General features: G+C 39.9%; 1 protein-coding gene across 1 annotated transcript in view; it reads right to left on the bottom strand.

Moving 5' to 3' along the window:
• The window catches only part of Odad2 (outer dynein arm docking complex subunit 2), a 154,255-nt gene that overhangs the window by 61,477 nt on the left and 69,180 nt on the right, over positions 1-23,598 (bottom strand). The window contains exon 16 of the mRNA XM_051151159.1: positions 10,464-10,578. Coding sequence (XP_051007116.1) covers positions 10,464-10,578 — 115 coding nt within the window. The remainder of the gene's footprint in view (positions 1-10,463; positions 10,579-23,598) is intronic.

The raw sequence follows: 23,598 nt of genomic DNA, 5'->3' as shown, positions 1-23,598 counted from the left end.
CTAGAATTCAATGAAAATGAAGGCACAACAAACCCAAACTTATGGGATACATGAAAGCAATGCTAAGGGAAAAGCTAATATCATGAAATGCCTTCATAAAGAAATTGTAGAGATCTCATCCTAACAATTTAAAGCACACCTGAAGGCTCTAGAACAAAAGAAGCAAACACACCCAAGAGGAGTAGACTGTAGTAAATGAACTCAAGGCTGAAATCAATAAATTAGAAACACAGAGAAAAATACAAAAAATCAACAACACCAAGAGCTTGTTCTTTGAGAAAATCAACAAAATAGGCAAACTCTTGCCAAACTAACTAAAAGGCAGAGAAACAGCATGCAAGTTAAAAAAATCAGAAATGAAAAGGGAGACATTACAACAGACACTAAGGAAATCAAAGAATCACTAGGTTTTAAAAAAAAATGAAGAAGAAGAATTACTAGGTTATACTTCAGAAACCTGTATATCACAAAATTGGAAAATATAAATGAAATGGATGGGTTTTTTCATAGATACTATTTACCAATGTTAAATCATGTAAAAATTTAAACAGGGCTATAACCCCTAAGGAAATAGAAGTGGACATTAAAAGTCTCCCAACCAAAAGCAAAACAAAACAAAACAAAAACAGGCCAGATGGTTTTAGTACAGAATTCTATCACTTTCAAAGAAGAGCTAATATCAATACTCTTCAAACTATTCTACAAATAGAAACAGAAGGAACATTGTCAAACTCATTCTATGAGGCCACAGTCACCCTGCTATCTAAACCACACAAAGATTCAACAATGAAAGAGAATTTCAGGCCATTCTCTCTATGAACACTGATGTAAAATAATAAAATACCTGCAAACCAAATTCAGGAACACATCAAAAACACCATCTACCATTATCAAGCAGGCTTCATCCCAAGGATGCAGGAATAGTTTAACATATGAAAACTCATCATTGTAATTCACCATAGAAACAAACCAAAAGGAAAAAAAAAAAAACACATGACCATCTTATTAGATGCTGAAAAAGCCTTTGACAAAATCCAACACCCCTTCATGATAAAAGTCTTGGAGAGATCAGGGATATAAGGCACATACCCAAACACAATAAAAGCAAAATACAGTAAGCAAATAGCCAAAATCAAATTAAATGAAGAGAACCTTAAAGCAATTCCACTAAAATTAGGGAAAAGACAAGGCTGCTATATTGAATATAGTACTTGAAGTCCTAGATAGAGAAATAAGACAACTAAAGGAGATCAAGTGGATACAAATTGGAAAGGAAGAAGTCAAAGTATTTCTACTTGCAGATGATATGATAGGATACATAAGTGACCCCTAAAGTGCTACCAGAGAACTCCTATAGCTGATACATTCCTTTATCAAAGTGGCTGGATACAAAATAACTAAAAAAAATTAGTAGCCCTCATGTATACAAATGATAAATGGGCTAAGAAAGAAATTTGGAAAACAACACCCTTCACAGTAGCCACAGATAACATAAAATATCTTGCTGTAACTCTAACCAAGCAAGTGAAAGACCTGTATGACAAGAACTTCAAGACCTTGAGGAAAGAAATTAAAGAAGATATTAGAAGATAGAGAGATGTCCCATGCTTATAGACCAGTAGGATTAACTATAAAAATGACCACCTTACCGAAAGCAATCCAAAGATACAATCCAATTCCCATCAAAATTCCAACACAATTATTTACAGTCCTTTTTGAAAGAGCAATTCCAACTTCATATGAAAAACAGAAAAGAAAAACAAAAAAACTAACCCAGAATAGTGAAAACAATGCTGTACATTAAAATAACTTCTGGAGGTTTCACCATCCCTGGTTTCAAGCTGTACCACAGAGCAATAGTAATAAAAAACCAAATGGTATTGGCATATAAATAGGCTGGTAGATCAATGGAATCAAATCAAAGACCCAGAAATAAACCCACACACCTATGGACACTTGATTTTTGACAAAGGGGCCAAAACCATGCAATGGAAAAAAGAAAGCATCTTCAACAAATGGTGCTGATATAACCAAATGTCTGCATGTAGAAGAATGTAAATAGATTCATACTTATCACTCTGCACAAAACAGAAGGCCACATGGATCTAAAACCTCAACATAAAACCTGATAGACTAAGTCTAATAGAAGAGAGTGAGGAAGAGCTTTAAACTCATTGGCACAGGAGACAACTTCCAGAACAGAACACCAATAGCTCAGGTACTAAGATCAACAATTAATAAATGGGACCTCATGAAACTAAAAAGCTTCTGTAAGGCAAAGGACACTGTCAATAGAATGAAACAACAGCCCAAAGAATGAGAAAATATCTTTACCAATCCTACATCCAATAGGGGACTAATATCCAAAATATATAAAGAACTCAAGAAATAAACCACCGAACCAAATTATCCAACTAAAAAATGGGGTATAGAGCTGAACAGAGAATTCTCAGCAGAGGAATCTCTTATGGCTGAAAAGAACTTAAAGAAATGCTCAACATTCTTAGCAATAAGGGAAATGCAAACCAAAATGGCTCTGAGATTCCATCTTACACCTGACAGAATGACTAAGATAAAAAAACTCGACACACATGCTGGCAAAGATGTGGAAGAAGAGGAACACTCCTCCATTTCTGGTGGCAGTGCAAACTTGTACAACCACTATGGAAATCAGTCTGGAGGTTTCCCAGGAAATTGGAAATAGTACTACTGCCAAGACCCAGCTATACCACTTCTGGGCATATACCTGAAACATGTTCCACCACACGACAAGGAGATTTGTTCAGCTATGTTCACAGCAGCTTTATTCATAATAGCCAGAATCTGAAAATAACCTAAATGTCCCTCAATCGAAGAATGGATAAAGAAACTTTGGTAAATTTACACAGCGGAATACTACTCAGCTATTATAAACGAAGGCAAATAGATGGAACTAGAAAATATCATCCTGAGTGAAATAATACAGACTCAGAAAGACACAGATGGTATGTACTCACTTATGAGTAGATATTAGCCTTAATGTACAGAATAACCATGCTATAATCCACAGACACAAAGAAGCCAAGGAGGACCTATGGGAGGATATTTGAATCTCACTCAGAAGAAGAAAGAAAATAGTTATCTGAAGTAGATGAAAGGACAGATCTGGGTGGGAGAGGGGATGGTGGAGGGTAAAAGGGGTGGGGATCCAGTGTGGGGAGAGCGAGGGGTTATGATGGATGAGGAGGGTCAGCAGAGAGAAGGGAAATCAGCAGGAGGGGCATCTGTGAGACAAAGGAGGCTCCTGGGAGTCTATGGGGATGACCCTAGCTGAGACTACTAGCAGTGGGATGATAGGAAGCCTGAATTCACCACCTCCTGTACCTAGGTGGGACTTCCAGTAGAGGGAGGGAACACCACCCATAAAACCTTCCATCCAAAATTTTTTCTTGCCAATAAGAAGTGTAGGGATAAAGATAGAGCAGAGACTGAGGGAATGACAAACCAATGACTGGCCCAACTTGAGACTCACTCCATGGAAGAGAGCCAATCCCTGATACTATTAATAATACTCTGCTGTGTTCTTGTAGACAGTAGCCTACCATAACTCTCTTCTGAGAGTAGTCTTGTGGGAGAGTGGAAGGAAGGATAGGAAGAGCTGAAAGGGTCAAGGATACCACAAGAAGACCTACAGAGTAAATTAGCTTGGGCCCATGGGGACTCACTGAAGCACCAACCAATGAACATACATGGGCTGGACCTAGGCTCCCTACACCTCTGAAGCAGATGTGTATATGTGCGTCCCCCAACAATGGGAGTAAAGGCTGTCTGACTCTGTTGCCTGCTTGTGGATCCCTTTCGTGTAGCTGTGCTCCCTTTTCTGGCTTCAGTGGGAAAGAGTGCACTTAGTCCTGCTGTGATTAAGTGCTAGGGTTGAGTTGGTACCCCTTGGGGGCCACCACTTCTCTGATAAGGAGAGGGGACATGAGAGTGGGACTGAGAGGACAGGAGGGAGAGGGCTGGGATCAGGTTGTAAAGTGATTACATACATACATACATACAAACATACATACACACATACAAACATACATACATACATACATACAAGCATACATACATACACACATACAAACATACATACATACATACATACATACATACATACATACATACATGGAGGAAAAAGACATTTGTGTGCTGCTGAAAAGGTCAATAATTTTTATTATTATCTTAAAAATCCAGCACATTTGTTTATGTATATCATAATTGCAAAATTGTAGCACAAGTGCAGTGCCAGCATGTATTATAAATCACTACCTCAGTCATCCACAACTCATTACAGAAGGATTTGATTCTGGGCCCCTGCTGACTGGCTGCCTCATGGATACAGAGAAGTTAAGTAGTTTCTAATTACACATAAAACATTCACTAGAAGCAAATTTAACATCTCACTTTCTTGAATAAGTAATCAATCGCTTATTCTAATGAATATGTTCTAGCAGTCCAAAAATAGGCACCATCTCTTTTGGACAGTTACCTTTCCCCTGGGTTTCATGACATCTGAGTTGCATGGCAAGGTTCCTGGCATAGCAATGGCTTGTCTGAAAGCAGGGGCTGGGGCTTGTCCCTCAGCTCTGATCTATGACTGTCAATGACTGTCAGAGCCATGAATCCAAACAGTGAGGTTACTAATTTCACAATGGTTCCAAATCCTGTACTTCAGGGCAAGTAAATCTAAAGCTGCTTGCAAAAGTGTTACCTGTGACAACTGAAAGCAGGTTCCATACCACATGAATAAAGGAGCAAAATGCTCCCTACTAGACAACAGAGCCAGGGGCAGACCTAGGGAGGGGAGTGGGCAGGAAGCATCTGCCAGGTTTTTTCCAGCTCCCTTCTTTTACTGCAAACTAAAAGCCCTGGTACACTCCAGCCAAGTTCTTTACCCATCCCTCGGGATTTATGATATGATCAGCAAAAAATTTCAACTCATCTACACACCATAAAATAGTGTACAAAACTCTGGCTAAAAATGCAAAGCTGGGTGTAATCACGTGGGGAAAGTTCTGGTTAGAGAAATAACAGCAGAGCTCGCTCTGCCTCTGTCTATATAATAAAAGGCCGATGATAGATGGAGGGATGATAATTTAGTAGACAGTTGAATAGATAGATGATGGTCAGGTAAGTAACAAATACAAGTAGATGATAGACATACATACCTCTCCCTTAATGAATGAGGGAGCTGTGTAAAATAGTGGCATACCCATCAGACTGGGTGTTTTCAGTGATCACTAAGAATTAATATAAAATCTTAGAAGTAGAAAAGAGCAGAAAAGAAATTCTCTATGACACATTTTGGTTAAAATGTTAAAAACATAATAAAAAATGTATCGAAAACTGCAGAAAAAGTCAAGTCACCTGCCTTTATAAAGGTAGGCCCATTACATATACACACCATATGCATTACACCCATAAACACATACACAATGTATAAATTACACTAATACCATATACATAAACACCACATTCATCATATGCACACCATATACACGTATATTACACCCATAAACATATGCATACCATGTACATATATATTACACTCATAAACATATCCACACCACACACGGCAACATTCAATTTCATAAAGCAACATTACTAAAGATAAGACCTCATATTAACCCCAACACAGTGTTGGTACATGATTTCAATACCCCACTCATACATACAGACTGATCATCTGGATGAAAACTAAGCCTGTGGAGTTTGGTGACATAAATCAATGGACCTAACAGATACCTACAGAACATTCCACCCAGATAGCAAAGAACACACCCACACATTCTTCTCAGCAGTCCATGGAAATTTCTCTGAAAGTGACTACATATTAAGATATGGTGCTGATAATTGAACAGCTATGTACAGAAGAAGGAAACTCATTTCTTATCTATCACTCTTTATAAAACTCAACTCCAGAAATACCAAGGATCTCAAATAAGACTTTATACCTGAATCTGATAGAGGAGAAAGTATGGAATGTTCTTAAACTCATCGACATAGGAAAGGATTTTCTGCACAGGACCCTTGGTAGCATAGGTATTAAGACTAACAATTAATAAATGGGACTTCATTAAGTTAAAAAGATTCTGTGGAGCAAATGGCACTATAATTCCAATGAAGTGGCAGGCCACAGCGTAGAGAAGTCTTTATCAGCTGTACATCTGACAGGAGGTTACTTACTATATAGAATATACAAAGAATTAAGAGCAAAACACCAAAACAAAGAATCCGTGAGCATCATGAAAACAAGGTGCCCAATTAAATGGGGAGTGGTATGGCACACGGAGTTTAGAAAGGATAAACCACAAATGGATGGGAATTTTTTGTTAATGTTCAACATCCTTGGCCATCAAAGAAACACAAACTAAAGCTGCTCTGAGACTTCATCTTATCCCAGTCAGAATGGCTAAGCTCAAAACAATGATCATTAATAAATGCTGCTATCAATGTGTCGAAAAGAAGAACACTCACTTACTGGTGCAAGTGCTGACTGTTACAACCACTAAGGACATCAGTGCGGAGTTTCTTCCAAAAGCTAAAAAGAATTTACCACATGATCCAAAGCACCCTTATATCGTACTACAGAGACACTTGCTCATCCATGGCCAATTTTGCTCACTTAAAAATAGGAAATGGAAACAGCCTAGCTATCCATCAACTGATAAAGTGACAATAAAAACGTGAGGTACATTAAAACAGTGGAATGTTACCCAGCTACTAATAAAAATGAAATTATAAAGTATGCAGGTAAATGAGTAGATCTGGAAACAATCATTTTGAATAAAAATAGCCCAGACCCAGAAAGACAAATGTGATTTTTCTTATTTTGTGATGTTCTATTTGAGTCTTCAGATATGTGTGCATTTCATAAACATTAGTAAAAGCCCGAGGAGACGGATCTCAAGGGAGGGGAGATAAAATGCAATGGTAAAAGACTTAAAGGGAACTAATGAAACAGGAAGAGTTAAATTGGGGTAGAGTATAGAAAAGATAACTTAGATTAAAGCTTCAGAAAAAAGCATATGGAAATCTACTACTGTAGAAGTTTCTGAAATATATACATGCACACATATATAAAAAGAGTTTAAATGGAGTTACCTTATAACAGGCCAACAAAGCTCCTACTAGATACTACAGGCTAAAAGCTCAGTGCTGATAATGGGTTACCTCTTTCAGAATGTTGGCCAGTGAGTTCTCAGAGATCCCAGACATTACAGGTTATTGGTGATGATCTGCGTTATGCTCCAGAGCATGACGGTAAGACCATACGTAATTGCTGGAGACACTACAGACTTGAATCAGAATGTGCATGAATTAAGCTGCCATTTCTTCATCGCTGCTAGCTAGCTCTCCTAGTGCTGGCAGGATCTACGCATGCTAACAGAGGAGAAAAGAAACAATCAACTTTACCTAACTGTGAAATCTCGAGAGCTACAATGATGACTGGCTTGACGAGACTCTGGTACAACAAAGACATTAATGTCATGGGAGTAGCTAGCCAGTTTCTGATTGGATTTGAAGTTTACTGCACAAGGTGAAAGTCATACCGATCACTATTATCAGAGCCAAGAATCTGTGGCCAGATTCTATGGGAGAATCTATAGCTATTCCTCTGCTAAGTGTACATATTAAACTCCCTATTAATGACTTTATCCTTATCAGCATAGATAAAGCGTGTCTCCACTCTCTTTCTTCAGTAGATGGTGATGGACACAGACCCACAACCCCTCATGATGCAGGAAAAAAAAACTATGAAATGTTCAGCCATAAATAGAACATCTATGCTGCACTTCCTCTTCCCAAGGATCAGGAATCATCGTGGAAGAGGAGACAGAAAGACTGTGAGAGTTGAGGCAGAGGATGAGTACAAGAAAGTAGTGGCCTCTGGACACAGAAGAGCGGTTCCCCATATGAGCTTATGGCAGCTGTGACAGCATTCAAATTCAAGCCACACAAAATCCCAGCATGCAACAGGGTATTGGCATGAAACTCCACAGCTAGATAAAAAACTTGTCAATTGAGAGCTGCCGGGGAAGGAAGAATAAATTTATTTAAGGGTGTTTCCCCTTGTTGGTCAACCATGTTCAAGGGGAAAGCCACACATTCAGGACATTATAGGCAGCACAAATTGGACTTGATGGATTTTTTGAAAAGAGGGCACAAAGTTAGATGGGTGTGGAAGGGGGTAGATCTGGGAGAAGTTGAAGGAGGACGGAATATGACTAAAACACATTATATAAAATGTTCAAAGAATTAATGAAAAATTACAAAAAAGTGTTGTCAAGCCTAATGGTAGTGTGATTGTTTTCTTTTGTTCCTTTAATTTCTGGGATAGAATGTTTACATTTCTGTAAGGTATACAGACAGTGGCCTGTTCGTTTCCCTGATTGGCACTTGTAGATCTTTCCAGTTTCGAGAGTGCCTCGTCTATGGAACTTTTTCAAGCAACAATGACTGAGCTTTCTCCTCAGTTTCCTCTTCCCTTTGTCCCGTGCCTTTATGTCCTACCTTCTTTTTACTTCTTACATTCTAGGCTATTACTAGACTTTATCTCCCAGAAAAGTATCCAGCCATACCAGCCTTAGGAGGAATGTTCCTTCTACTAAATGGATTGTTTTATTAGATCATTTTGAAAGCTTTTTTGAGATAAGATCTCATTTCATAGCCCAGGCTGATGTCTTAATATATAGTCCTGGCTGACCTTGAACTCATGGTGAACCTCCTTCCTCAGGCTCCCCAAGCTCTGGGATTACAGGTGTGAGCTACCATGCTGGGCTTGTTTTGACAAGTTACTGTTCAAAAAAATCAACAACAAAAATAAAACCTTTTCTTACTCAGAATTTTTGTTGTAAGGTATATTTGGACACAGTGTTCTCCATTGGATATTTCCAAATATATTAAGTTTAAAAATTTTTAAGAATATATTCTACACCTTACATTATCTCTGTATCCTCTAAAATTTGTTCTGCTAATCTTGATTTGTCTTTTAATACCAATGATGCCACCACACCAAGCCCCATTAAAATTTTTTAAACATTTTGTTATTGTTTTATTGTTTATGAACATTTATAAATGAGGGGCTGGGACGACAGATGAAGGAACTGCAAAGAGTTACCCTATAGCAGGGCAGACACACTGTAATCCTAACACTCAGGGAGGGGAGGCAGAGACAGGCGGATCTCTGTAAGTTCAAGGCCAGCCTGGTCTACAAAGCAAGTCCATATCAGCCAAGGCTATACAGAGAAATCATGTCTCAAAAAGCCAAAAACCAACAAAAAAAAAAAAAAAAAAAAAAAAGAAAGAAAGAAAAAAAGAAAAGAAAAAATAAAAGAAGAAGAAAAAGAATTACCCTACAAGCACATGATGTAATAATTTTTAACCCATAGGCTACTTTCTTGCTTCCTAAGTAATATTTAAATTTTATATTCCATTTTTGTTAGTGTTTTAATAGAAAGCATATTTATGCCTACTGCAGCTTTTGTGAGACATGATGACACTGATGACCGCATTGCTTAAATAAATTTATTTTGTATTGCTGTGTTGTTTAATGCAGTATGAGCTGGCTATTATCCTAATGTCCATTTTCCTCTAAATGAACACTTGATACCTTTATCATTTTTCATTTATTTCTACTGTTATAAAAATATGGTTCATTAATGATTTTATAGCAGCAGAATAAAAATCTACTCCTTGCCAACCTCACAACTCATTTTTTTTTCACATTTAGGCCATTGAATCTTTATAGAAATTAATCCCTTTGAAAATATTTAGTGTCTTTAAGAGAAAATGTGAAGTAAAGGCAAGAGAAGCAGGCTGAGTATGGTGGCACATACCTAAAGTCACAGCTGCTCAGGAGGCTGAGGGAATAGGATTCCAAGTTCAAGGCCTGCCTATAAGCTGAGGTCAGCCTGGCAGTGAGCAAAAGAAAATAAAAAAGAGAGGCTCAGTAGTGGAGCACTTCCATAGTACTCATGAGACCCAGACTCCATCCCAGGGCCACAATAAGAGAAGCAGGCTGAAAAGAGATACTTGAAGAAAATAATAAAATGTACAAGTGAAAACCAAAGTAACTAACAAATAGATTGCTCTAACAAATGGAGAAACTTTTGATCCTGCCATTAATTTGTTAAGTGATCTTTGCGAGGACACCCTGCTGTTCCTGCTGCTGTAACCCTGGGAAACCAGCCACCAAATGCAATGCAGTCAACTGTCTCATGCCCTCAAAGACAAGCACAGGACTACATTGCTGCTACTTTTGTCTAGGTTCGTGTGCTATTTTTCAAACGACCAGAAGAAAGCATAAATATTTAGTTGTCCTTTTCTACAAGATCAATCTGACTGAAAGTGAGTTCATATAAATGTCTAGCTTGTACTGACACTTTTCAAGTGTTCAGAAGTTCTAGAACAAACCAGTGTGCAATCTCTTCTACCTTTGCGTTTTCGATGCAGGGACAGAGTGCCCATGCTGCACTGGCCTTCACATCTGGGTGTGGGTTTTTGAGCAGGGACCACAACAGCCGAACTCCATCTAAGCGATCAATTATCCTGCGGAGAAGCCAGAAACAGTGGTGTGAACTATAGTCTGGGAACAGGTGGGAAAATTCAAGAGGCCCCCTGGCTCACACAATTCTAGTTTCCCCCCAGACATTCTTCTGGGGTCTCTTTTGATCAGTACTCCCAGAACAGCTGGACATATGCGCTATTGAATGCTCAAGTCCACTGATTTCAGCTTCATGACTCGGAAAGCACACTGAATGATAATTATGACTCATGGAAACTAAAATCAAGCCACATAATGTCTTAATTGGCTGTACACAGACTGTTAACTTTATGTAAAAATACTGGTTTCTTCCACATAATAACATCTAAATACTCTGCAAAGCAAAATACGTTTGCCTCAGAGTTGTGCCCATACCTTTCTTATTTGGCCTGTGTTTAATTGACTTACCTTGCAGTCTGATATATTTTAAACTCCTTCAGTCCTAATCTAGCATTAGGACTTAAAGTCATCACAGCACACTGCATCTTTTGTTGGGCACAAATAACACATAACTTGTTTTCCATGTGCTTCCCTCTCAGCGAGCCTAGCACAGCCGACAGTGTTGTAATTACTTAAGCACACTGTAATCAAAATATCTTCATGACTAGCTGAAAAATGAATTATCATCAGAGCCATCTCTGCGCCATCTGTCTTCTGTTTATGTATCAATCAGCGCAGGGAACATAGCCTTGCAATAAGGTCCACAGAGTACTGGGGCTGGAGCAGAAGGCCAAACAAGCCTTAATGTCCTTCACAAATACCGCTTTGTTCACAGAGATGCATTAAACTCAAAGCAGATGAGGAAAGATAAGGACCGTCACAATTCCTTTGACTTTTAATCTCCAGTTCAGTTGAACACATGCAGCATTTAGGCCCAAACAGAGTAAAATTCTATAGCTTTTAAAATGCCATTCAAATTCTTCCTGTACAGTTGACATTTGAAGAAATCTACGGTTCTTGATTACTCCAGATGAGTTTGCCAGGGGAAGAATCTGTACTATCCAACAGTTCCAGGCGGGTCATAGGCAGCTTTGTGAAACGATGCAAACAGCCTATGGTAAGATAGAAACTGATCCCCATCTCCTCCTCCCCACCCCCACTCCCTCTCTTTCTTTTTAGGAACTGCTCTTAAGAAAATAGCTCCTCCTACTGAGGGTCACTCAGCACTAAAGAACCCTTGCTGCTCTCCCAGAAGTCTCCAGTTCAGTTCTAGTACCCAAGTTGGATAGCTCTCAACTGCCTGCCTGTAACTCCAGCTCCAGGAGATCTACCAATCTCTTATGGAACATGGCCACTCACACATGGGCATACATCCTATTTTTTAAAGTAAATTGTAATTAAAAATAAATAAGGAGAAAAGCAATTCAGGAAGTCAGTCTATGTCAACTTCTATCCTCCAAATACATACTGACATGTGCACACACAGGAGCATGTGTATATATTATACACATGCATGAACATACACACACACACACACATACACACACACACACACACACACACACACACACACACACACACCTAAGACATTTTTTCCCCCAAACAAAATTTTGCAATTAGCTACAAAAATTTTGCTGTCCGTGGTAAAAGGGGATCCACTGTTCCCCTCTTTCACTCTGTAGTCTCAGAGTCTCAATAGAAGAAGAGTAATAGCATGGTGTGAGAAAAACGCCAAAACCAAATGGGACTGAGGCAAGGGAAGCAAACCGCACAGGTTAGCCCTCCCCCACGCACCCATCCCCCGCCCCTCACACATGAATGCACCCTCCTCAGCCTGGGGTCGCTGTTGCCTGTTCCTGGTCTTCGCTCAGCCATCAGCTCTGCTGCAGAACACACATGCCTTGGTCTGAGGTCTTTAGCCTCTCTCCACTCCCATTCCCCCTACACGTCCCTTGGAAGGCTTGCACAGAACTTCTGCACACACTCCCTATGAACAGTGACCCGTCAACCCTGTTCAGCAGTTCACAATCAAAAGATCTTTTCAGGACTAAATCATTTCCCATGGCTCCCTGGTGCCTGGGTAGTATTAGTTCCTTAACTTTTTTTTTTTTTCCAAAAAAACTGATTTACTCCTTCCAATTCTCTTATCCAAACGATTGCTCATAAAACTCGTAACTATTTATTAAACACTAAGGACTAGGCATTCAGAAATAATAACTACATTCAACTCTCCTTACTAGAGTTCACGATGTTCTCAAAAATCACCACAAGCATCACATGAGCAAATATTGAATGGCTGGGCTGGTGCAAAAAGGCTTCTTCTTGTGAGCCTCTGCCCCACGCATGCATTTTCGTTAGTTGACCAGACAAATCCTGTCCTACGTATGTTTTAAAATGATAGCTACTGAGCAAATATCGCACAGCATTCTAGCTCGCCCTCAGACAACGTTCATCAAGTGTGAGTGTTTGAAAGGCACAGTGCAGCTTTCTGGTGCCTACAGATTCTGGATGATGCTTCAGACTCTTCTTTAGGGGCATTTGATGACAGCATCATCACTGGTGCAAAGCACAAAAGTACACTAACATGGCATAAAGAGATGCCAAAAGAACAACTGTTCGCAGGATAAGAGGGCAGGTTGCAGCTGGGCATGGGGCGGGGAGGCAACACATGTCATCACCAGCACTGGGAAGCCGAAGCAGAAGGGCCTTGAGACCCCATGTATAGTAGTAATAACAATAATAATAATAATAATAACAACAACAACAACAACAACAACAATAATAATAATAATAATAATAATAATAATATAAATAAATGCAGACTGTCACCTTTCCTGACCTCAGCCAGACATATGCCCTAAATAGCTCAGAAATATTCTGTGTCTTCCCATGACCAAACCTCAGAGTATAAAAATGAAAAGGTGGTCGTAACTTTTAAAGACTTTCCTTTTTAATTTGGGGAGATAGGTACACATGAGTGTAGGTGTCCTTGGAGGCCAGAGGCATCAGATACACCCAGAGCTGGAGTTACCAGGTGGCTGAGCCAGCATGAGTGCTAGGAACTGAATGTAGATTCTCTCCTAGAGCCGCATGTCCTCTTGACGGCAGAGCCATTTCTCCAGCCCCTGTAATTCATCTTTACTTATTAATAGGGTACAGGATGTCCTCAACACAGAGTCTGCAGAGAGGAGGACTAGCTGCATGCTAACTGTCCTTGAGAGAAGTACAGTCTGGGGAAGGACCAGGAGCCACTGCTGAAACAAGTGCGTGCGTATGTACCAAGTGCTCAGAGATGATGCAACTACAGAGCACAGGGAAGCCGCTCTTCTTCGCTGGCAATGCCAGTGTGATCCAATGTTCCGGGCCTATGTGCACATCACCTGAAAATCTCAGACTTGGGAGACCTGAAGCAGAAGATCTGGAGTTCCAGGCCAACTGAGACTGCACAGGAGATGCCTTAACACAAACAGGAAAGCAAAACGGGCTGGGCGGTGGTGGCACGCGCCTTTAATCTCAGCACTCCAGAGGCAGGCAGAGCTCTTCTTCGTTCAAGGCCAGCATGGTCTACAGTGTGAGTTCTAGGACAGCCATGGCTAAGCCAGAAACCATGTCTTGGGAAAAGAGAAAAACAAAAACAAAAATAAAAAACCAACCCCCTCCTTTTACGAATCTACTGGTTTCCCCTAAGTTTCTTGTCAGAATGTCTCAGCTCACTGCCTTGCCTGTCATGGTGTGTTGCAATCTCCCTGACAGAGGCACTCTGTAAGGCATGCCATGCGCAGGCCTGTGACCACAGCCTAGGATACTGATTAAGCGCATCTGAAACAAGACAGTTTTTGCTTGTTTCTTTTTTCAGTAAACCAGAGAAGCCTCTCCCAACCCAAGTGCATTCCTTATGAGGCTCTCACTCACAAGGCACATGCCTCCATTCTAACTCTAACCAGTAATATTTTTATTTGAAATTGTCTCTAGATTAAGCCAGTATTTATAAAAAAAAATTTTTCTTTATAAGTTTATTGCTTCTTGTGAAACAATGGTGGTCTCAGAGGTGATATTAATTTAAATACCTAACCATTTTCTATGCATTTATGCACTTTTTGTAGCTCTTAAATTTGACTGCCAACTTGTTTTGAGTTCATTTCCAGCAGCGGTGGCTCTCCTCATTCTGATATAAAGGGAATTTTATCTTCAGCACTTGGCATCACAAAGACAAAGCTGATTTGGGCATTTTCAGAATCTCCTACTTCACCGTAGAAGTCAAACTGTGGCAGAATCACAGCGCTAAGGAGACGACCAGGTGTTCAATTTACGGATTTAAAAACAATTACTAGCAGCGCCGTGTTTGGTGGCACATGCCTGTAGCTCCAGTACTGGGAGATGAAGGCAAGAGAGTCAGCTGTTCAAGGTCAAGCTCAGATACACAGAGTGTATGAGGCCAGTCTGAAGTACATGAGACCCTGTCTCAACCCAGCGCGCGCGCGCGCGCACACACACACACACACACACACACACACACACACACACACACACACACACCACTCAAATTTGAAAATGCTGCAGCTGCTTCTGTTTCCCCATCTCCCGCGTTGTATTAACACTACCAGAACTAGAAGATGTCTGCCTGGCTCCCTTGACCAACAAGGCCACAGATATAAACAAGTTTTGCATCATGGGCATGGGTAAGGCTAATGGTTCTTCCTGGGGGGAAATGTGTTTTGAGATCAGAACTCTGCATGCTTCGCAGTAATGTCACAGCTCTGAGAGACGCTTCATCGGTCAGCCTCCAAAGCTCAGCCCATTGTTTAGTGATGCTGGCGACCCTTGACCCTCCATGGTGAACATGCGAGGTTCTGTTCCCTTTTCACTGGGCACTCCCCCCCACACACACACACAGGCCTGCCCAGCAGCCCTTTTGTATTTTGCAGCACGGGCATCTTGAATTCTTTTATTGGAAACTATGGGACAGAGTCTTCACAGTCTCTGCGCCCCTCAGCTTGAGCAGTGGACATTCTGTAGTCCCCCCAGCAACTACAGCTCGTCTCAGAGCCTAACACGTCGGCTGAGCGGTCCATCCTTTTTGTTTCAGTGCCAGCTGTGACTCTGCTGTGAGCAACACACTCTCTTCCTTCTTAACTCTTCTTTGTTACTTATAGTTCATGTCATTAAGTGTATCACTTATCTACTTTGTGATTTTGCTCTTTAGCATATCTTTGGAATAGCCTTCTGTGCCTCCAAATAACAAAATATTTTGCTTTTTTAATATTGTGCTCTACTCATAATTTCTTAATTACTTGAATTTTCTTTAAGCAGCTTTTTCTCCTACATAAAAAAATAATTGTTTTTATCCTAAAATTTAATATATATATGCACCTATATATACCTATATATGCATATATACATCTAGCTATATATATATATATATACAGCTGTATACTATAGCTACATCTGTATACTGTATGCATGGCTTACTATTGCCTATCTGTACCTCTGCCAGAACTGTGCTTGGTTTAGTCTGTAACCTACTGAATACGATTCCTTGTTCTTTTTAAGAGGAATTTGTATAATGTATGTATGTAAATAATAATAGAACGCTAGGCTAATAGTAACTAATTATTAGAACTAAAGACTTCATGTAATGGGCTTATAGCAAACCGGTCACAGCAAGGAAGAGCATTGGAACCCTGTAGACTATTAAAGGCATTTTCACTGAAAATCAAAGGGAAAAACATGACAAAAATGAGAGAAGAAAGAAAGAAAGAAAGAAAGAAAGAAAGAAAGAAAGAAAGAAAGAAATAGGAGTCAAATGCCGGTGCAATGTTTTTAAGGAAACAATATATGTATAATTGGAGTAGCAAGAAAAAAGGATATTTGTGAAGACAACCATTGAGATTGTTCTAAAATCGATGAAGAATATTAATTCACAGGCCCAAGGATCTCAGTAAACCCCAAACAGAATAAACAATAATAATTGTTTAAAACCCACCTCTGGGCACACATAATCAAATTACTGAAATAAAAATACAAAAGAGGTCTTGAAATTAACAGAGGGAACAGGGCATGCCTGAGTCCATTAGGGCTGAAATAGCAGGTGCCAGAACCTGGGCTGACTGCTAAGCAGCTAAGTAGCAGGATTCCCCAGAGCTCGGAAGGCTAAGCCCAGTGCAATGCTCTGGCGCTCAGTGCAAGCCTGCTTCCTGGCTCACAGAGGCTTGCTCTTCCATTGCACAAGAGGTAAAGGAGCTCTCTGGGGTCTCTTAAACAGATTCCACCATGAAGACTCCAAACTCATGACATAGGCACTCCCCAAGTCCCACTTCCAGACGCCCTCACACGGGGACTAGATTTCAACATTTCGACTTCGTAAGGACACAGACAGTCAGCCTGAAAACGTCATGAATAAACAAGTATGATACAAAACAAACAGACAAACACAACAAAAAAGTAATATGATACACAGAGAAGCCGGCCTCTCAACAGAAAACGGACAAGAAGACATTAGGATGACGTTTAAAAACCGTGGGAAGAAAATTATCAAGTTAGACTTCTATGTCCAGTGAAAAATATCATCCAGAAAATAACAGTAACATTTTTTTCTCCCTTGTCTCAGCCCTACAGCACCACAGAGGCACAGCAAGCCTTCACGTAGGGTAGATTAGGGCAGTGTGGCCTCAACCCAGCACAGGGTCAGAACCAAGAGTGACCCTGGAGGGAGCTCCTCCGTGTACAGGAAATAGTCACCAAGTCTCTGATTCTAGACAGGGTAATTAAAGCAACCTTTGGACGTAAATCCAAGCGGGGAAAGAAACATCGTCGTGTAAAGAGAAAGAATTGTTGAGAATTAGCCGGGTAAGATGATAGTCCGGACACCGTGAAGAGAGTTCGGACGTTGTGGGACATCAGAGGCTGAGCAGGGTGAGGAGGACAGACCAATATGGAGTACCAGTGTCTGACCGGGGGTGGGTGGGGCGGGTGGCAGACTAGAAAGAGCACGTGCTATCTGGAAAACCCGTCAGGGTACTCACAATTTGAATGTGGAACATCTCCCAAAGGCATGGTCAATGAATAGTCAGAGGTATGGATTGGGGCAAGTAGCCAGATCACGAAGCCTCTGGCCTAATTGACGCATTAGCAGCCAACTGTGGGTTTGTAATGTGGTGGCATTAGTGGGAGGTAGGAGACACTAGGAAGTGGGGCCTGTTTGGGGAAATCAGATGACAAGGGATGCATTCCTGAAGGGCCCATCGTGTCTACAGGGCCCTCTCCTCTCTTTCTTCCGTCCTCTGCCTCTCCCTTCCCTGGCACCACGGAAGAAGGAGCTCTGCTCCGCTGCGTGTCCGGGACCACGCTGCTGTGTTTCACAATAGCTTAAAAAGTGGTGGAGACGACTATGGAACCTGGGAGCCAAAATAAACTTTTCCACTTTTTAAATTATTTTTCTCAGGAATTTTGTCACTACAACAAAAACCTGAATAACTTGAGGGTGAGTCAGTGTCCCAGAACAGTGAGTAGAACATCTGCAAAGGGAGGAGACTGCGGGAGACGGAAAATCTGAAGAGTGCAGGAAGAAAGACGGCAGAGGACTCAACGCTGGCCAAGGGAAAGAAGCACGACAGAGAAAAAGACGGCAACTAAATCCATGTGATTTAAAAAAAAAGTACAAGCCCTTTCTCAGGAGTTTTAAACAATATAAATATAGATAATATCAAACAATGCATTTCTCTGGTCTGACTTAACATGTATTTTTGTTGTTTATTTAGCTGGAACTGAATTCCTGGGCCCTGCATACACTAGGCGAGTGCTTTTGCTCAGCCACACCCCATCCCTAATCATTTCATAAATGATACACAAAACTGCAGCAGAGTATATATTTCCATGGTGAAAGTACAAAAGTAGACCATGTCCCTGGGCAATAAAGCTAAAACTGAAAGAAAAAAAAAAAAAAGCCTGAAACCACAGAAAATGCCCTTACTGTGTTAAGCAGACATTGGTAAGAGCATGGTATGTGGGAAATGCTGAAAGTTTTAGAAGTTAAGCAGCAGTGGCTAACTTCTGTGTGCAAGAAAAAACTCAAATGGCGTTATCGGAGAGATCAAAGAGAAATGTGTGGACCTGTGTTTATCACAGCACTGTGTACAGTGGTCCAATAGGAAAGGTAAGTCTCCATCCCGCTGGCAAATGCTACTCAGCTATAAAAAGGGATGAAAGGCTATAGTTTTCAGCAACATAGATGGAAATATGAGAAGTATATTAAGGGAAATAAGATAGATGAAACAAGATGTTACTTGGTCTCAACCATATATAGAAAAACAACTGAGAGTGTTCTCCGATGCAAGTAGAGACTAGAATAGTTCTAGTTAGGGGTTGGAGGAGGGGGATACCGAGGAGTCAGATGACGGGTCCCCAATACTGTTCGGCAAGAAGAATAAGCTCCAGTGTTTAGTGCGCTGTCTGTTGTCTGCAGTAATTCGATATGTACTTTACAAAGAAGGAAAGTTTCTTGTGTTCATGTCTTCCAACACTAGGAGATGATGCATATTCAAGAGATGGCCTCAGGGCTGGAGAGGTGGCTCTGTGACAAAGAGCACCTGTTGTCCCTGCAGAGGACATGGTTTGGCTTCCTAGTACCCCACATGGCAGCTCACAATCATTTGTAACCCAAGCTTCAAGGGGTTCAACACCCTCTTCTGAACGCCACAGGCACCAGCACACATGTGGTGCATAGATACACATCCGGGCAAAACACTCATATACAAAAATAAAACAAATCTCAAAAAACAGTTATAAAAAATAATTACCCTGACTTCATCACTACACGTTGTTGAGCCATCATACTATGCCTCGTAAAAGTGTGCAATTATTATGCACCCATATACTTTCTTTAACCTTAAGGATTTTAAATGGAAAATAATGGTGAATATTTCAAATTAGTTGAAAATTAAAACGGAACTTAAATTTTCAGATGATGCTAAAATGTAAAACTTTAAACAATTATGTAAGAAAAGACTTGATGTAACAGTGTAGGTTTTGCCTTAAAGAGCTAGAAAATGAAGCAAAACTTTAACAAATTAAATACAATAAACAATAAAAATTAAGGCAAAATTAATAAATGAACAGAAATATAAAAAAATTAGCAGTCAAAGATAAATATTACTAGTAAACTACTAGAGCAGTGTAAGTGTTGACAACTTTATTCTGTAAAGGGCCAGAGAACAAACATTTAAGATTTTGTTGGTAACATGTGATTCTGCCATATATTCCCTATTTTATAAAATAACAAAGAAATATAGCAATCACGTAGAATTTAATTTATTTTTAAAGCTGGGTAATTGTCAGGATAGATATGCCCCCTGGTACAATAGTGGCGTAGCTATTTGGGGTCTAAACAACCACTTTGTGATTTGAGACCTATCTGGTAATAATATAAGCCTATTGATGGAGATGCCATGGGTTTAAGGAAGAGCAGACTATTGTCCCTCACAGTGGATACCCTGTCAAGCAGCCTTCTAAATGTTTATGTTTATACTCAGACTCATACAGTGCTCAGCCTGGGGCAGAGAAGCTCTTCTTCTTTCTTCTTTCTTCTTCTTCTTCTTCTTCTTCTTCTTCTTCTTCTTCTTCTTCTTCTTCTTCTTCTTCTTTCTTCTTCTTCTCTTCTTCTTCTCTCTCCTCTCCTTCTTTTCTTCTTATCTTCTTCTCTTCTTCTTCTCTCTTCTTCTTCTTCTTCTCTTCTTCTTCTTCTTCTTCTTCTTCTTTTTCTCTCTTCTTTCTTTTCTTCTTATTTTCTTCTTCTTCTTCCTTCTTTCTTCTTCTTCCTTCTTCTTCTTCTTCTTCTTCTTTCTTCTTCTTCTTCTTCTTCTTCTTCTTCTTCTTCTTCTTCTTCTTCTTCTTCTTCTTCTTCTAGGGTGATAGCTAATGTAGATACTCCTATCAGGCCAAAGTGCTGAAAATAAATGACTACTGAGCACTCAGCCCCAAATAGAATATCTATATCAAATAGACATACACATGCACATGTGCACACATATACAATGGACTCAGGAAAAAATCACAGAAGGAGGGATAGAAATAACTTAAAAGCCAAAGGATGGCAAGAAGTGTCATGAAACTCTGTCATCCAGATATGACACAGCAGTTGTAATCATGGACACAAAGCAGCTACGGCTACTTGCGTGGGCTTTAGGCTTCCAACTTCCATCATGACTAGAGGAAGTACTCATGAGCTCCCACTTGTCATGGGCATTATTATTGACTTAATAATTGAATTAAGAGGGGCAGGCATTTTGTTTAATAATGTAGCCACTAGAGAGCAGTCTGGTTTATGCAAAAGGGAGAAAAAAATACCAGAGGGTAGTGTGGGGAAAATATCATTATAATATGTTGTATATGTATATGAAATTGTTAAGAAAAAAAGAAGGTAAGTGGGTCATGAGCCTTCAAGATGAGAGAGAGAGAGAGAGAGAGAGAGAGAGAGAGAGAGAATAAACAATTCATGCCAATAAGTTAAACAAATAAAATGAACATATTTCTTGAAAAAACAGAAGTTACCAAAACTAACTAAAGAGAGAATAGAAAACCTAAATAGTACCACATCTAACAAAGAACTCACAATTTACAAAATCAAGCACTAGTAAATTATATCAAATAGTTAGGTAATAAATAATCACATACAAATTCTATCAGAAATAAGGAGGAAATCATTTTCTCAGCGTCTTTATAAAGCCTACATAATGCAGAAACAAAAACTTGATTAAATATTATAAGAAAATAAAATGAAGCAATGCACCCATGTGTAAATGCAAAATATTAAATACCATCAAACTAGATGCAAGAATATGTGAAAAGGACACTACACTGTGTGGTCAGTGTGTCTGAAAGCTGGCATTTTGTTGACAGAAGCTAGAATCATCTGAGAGGAGAAGCTCTCAATTGAGAAAATGCCTCTATAAGATAGAGTTGTAGTCAAGCCTATAGGGCATCTTCTTTATTAGTTATTATTGTAGGAAGGGCCAGCCCATTGTGGGTGGGGCCACCCCGTGGCTCCTAGTCAATGGTGCTATATGAAAGCAGTTTGAGCAAACCATGAGGAGCAAGCTAGTAAGCAGCCCCCCTCCATGGCCTCTGCATCAGCTCCTGCCTTCAGGTTCCTGGCCTAACTTTCCTAAGCTGCTTTTGCTTGAGGTGTTTTGTCACAGTGATAGAAAAGTAGCTAAGATAGCCTGAAGCATAGAAGACTGACACAACTTCCTCAAAGTCAACCAATTAACAAGCAGAGGAAAAAGGATCTGACCATCTCAGTAAAGGCAGAAAACTATTCTGCTGAATTGAAAATCCATTTGTGATTTACAAACCAAAGCCAAAACCGACTGACTCTAGGCATGTATGGAAATTTGAGCATTATAAAAGACAACAACAAAACACAAATATACAACAGCACACAAAATCTGGAGACTTTCATATTTTCTCCTCAAATTCAGTAACAGTTAAGAAAGGCTTGTTTTCACTTCATAGAAAATAAAGTTCTGGAAGGTTTGATAAGACAAGAAAAATAAATAAAAAGCAAATAGCATTTGAAAGGCACACAGATTGGTGAGGTTTAGGAAGCAACCTCTTGTAGATAACATGATTTAATGTGCAGGCAATTATGTTATGTGCCAAAAATTATAAGAAACAAAGCTTACAACTGCTGGGGAAAGATTTTTTAAGGTTTTTCTAATCATGACATAAACAGATACAATATTTTCTACATTAATATCTATGAAAATATTGCGGTGATAAACTAAACATCCAGATGAGTGGCAATACTGTAGACATGTTCGCAGTCTCAGTGCCATCTCAGTGCAATAATCTCTTTGTCATGAGCAGCAGAAGATGGCGAAGAGAACCTAGCCATTTAAAACACCTCCCGATGAGCAGCACAATTTGTGCCCAGCTGTGGCTCTAAGGCCGCCACCTTCAGAAGTTGACCTCCAGTGAAAGTAGCTGCCTTACTCACTGCAAGAGAAGGCATCACTGAGTGCCAGGGCTGAGAGGCCAAAAGCTGCTGGCAAATGAGGTGACTGAAGACTGTCTATCACAGACATGGACATGGGTTCTCTGAAGGATCAGCAGTCTGACCCCCGAAGGAGGCTGCTGTGGTACCCAGCTCATCTGGAGGGTTTCAACTATCAGTCAGAACATGTTCTGGTTTCAAAAATTATTTTTTTTTAACATTTTCCCAACTAAATAGAGGTTCCCAGCAATAGTTATTAAAGTTGTGCAACTTTATAAAAATTTAGATTAAAATTATACAAAATATTATCTAGAAATTCAACCATAGCCCGAAGCATCTCAAAAGCTGAAGGATTCATACTATTTATTGCAAAGCCACGGTGTGGCTTTTGCACACACATACACAAAAGCAAGTCATGGGGGGGGCCTTGTTCCTCTACTTGCTTAAGTGCCAGCCTGGATAAGGTCTAAAACCTGGCGGAAATATCACAAGAAAATAGAACCACGAGCCAACATACCCAGCTTAAAAAACTATGAAACACCAGCAAACCAAATACAAGAAAACCAGGGCACAATTGCATGAGGCCTGTCTTCCTAACCAGTTACGTCATAGCCAAGGCACCAAGGCACTGTCAACAATTGATGCTGGGACAACTGGGTGTTATATGAAAAATGAATTTTAACCTTTTCCATTTAAAACAAGAAACTAGCTCATTTCTAAATTATAAACTCCACTAGCCATAAAATTAAAAGGTGATAAATTCAACTTCGCTAAATTACAAATTCCTATTCAAAAGGCAGTGTGAGTGCACAATGACACACATATGTAGTAATAGATATGTATCCAGGCTATATTAACGACTTGCTCAAATTAACATGAAAGCTACAGAAACAAGTATTTACATGTGGATAAAAAGAAAATTACTCCAGTGGCTGGAGAAATGGCTCAGAGGTTAAGAGCACTGGCTGTTCTTCCAAAGGTCCTGAGTCCAATTCCCAGCAACCACATGGTGGCCCCCAACCATCTATAGTGAGATCTGGTGCCCTCTTCTGGCATGCAGGTGTACAAGCAGAACACTGTGTAGATAATAAATAAG

Source organism: Acomys russatus, chromosome 9 (genome assembly GCF_903995435.1).
Source record: "Acomys russatus chromosome 9, mAcoRus1.1, whole genome shotgun sequence".
Lineage (NCBI taxonomy): Eukaryota > Metazoa > Chordata > Mammalia > Rodentia > Muridae > Acomys > Acomys russatus.
Note: the sequence above shows the minus strand (reverse complement) of the source record. Positions and strands in the feature narration are given on the sequence as shown.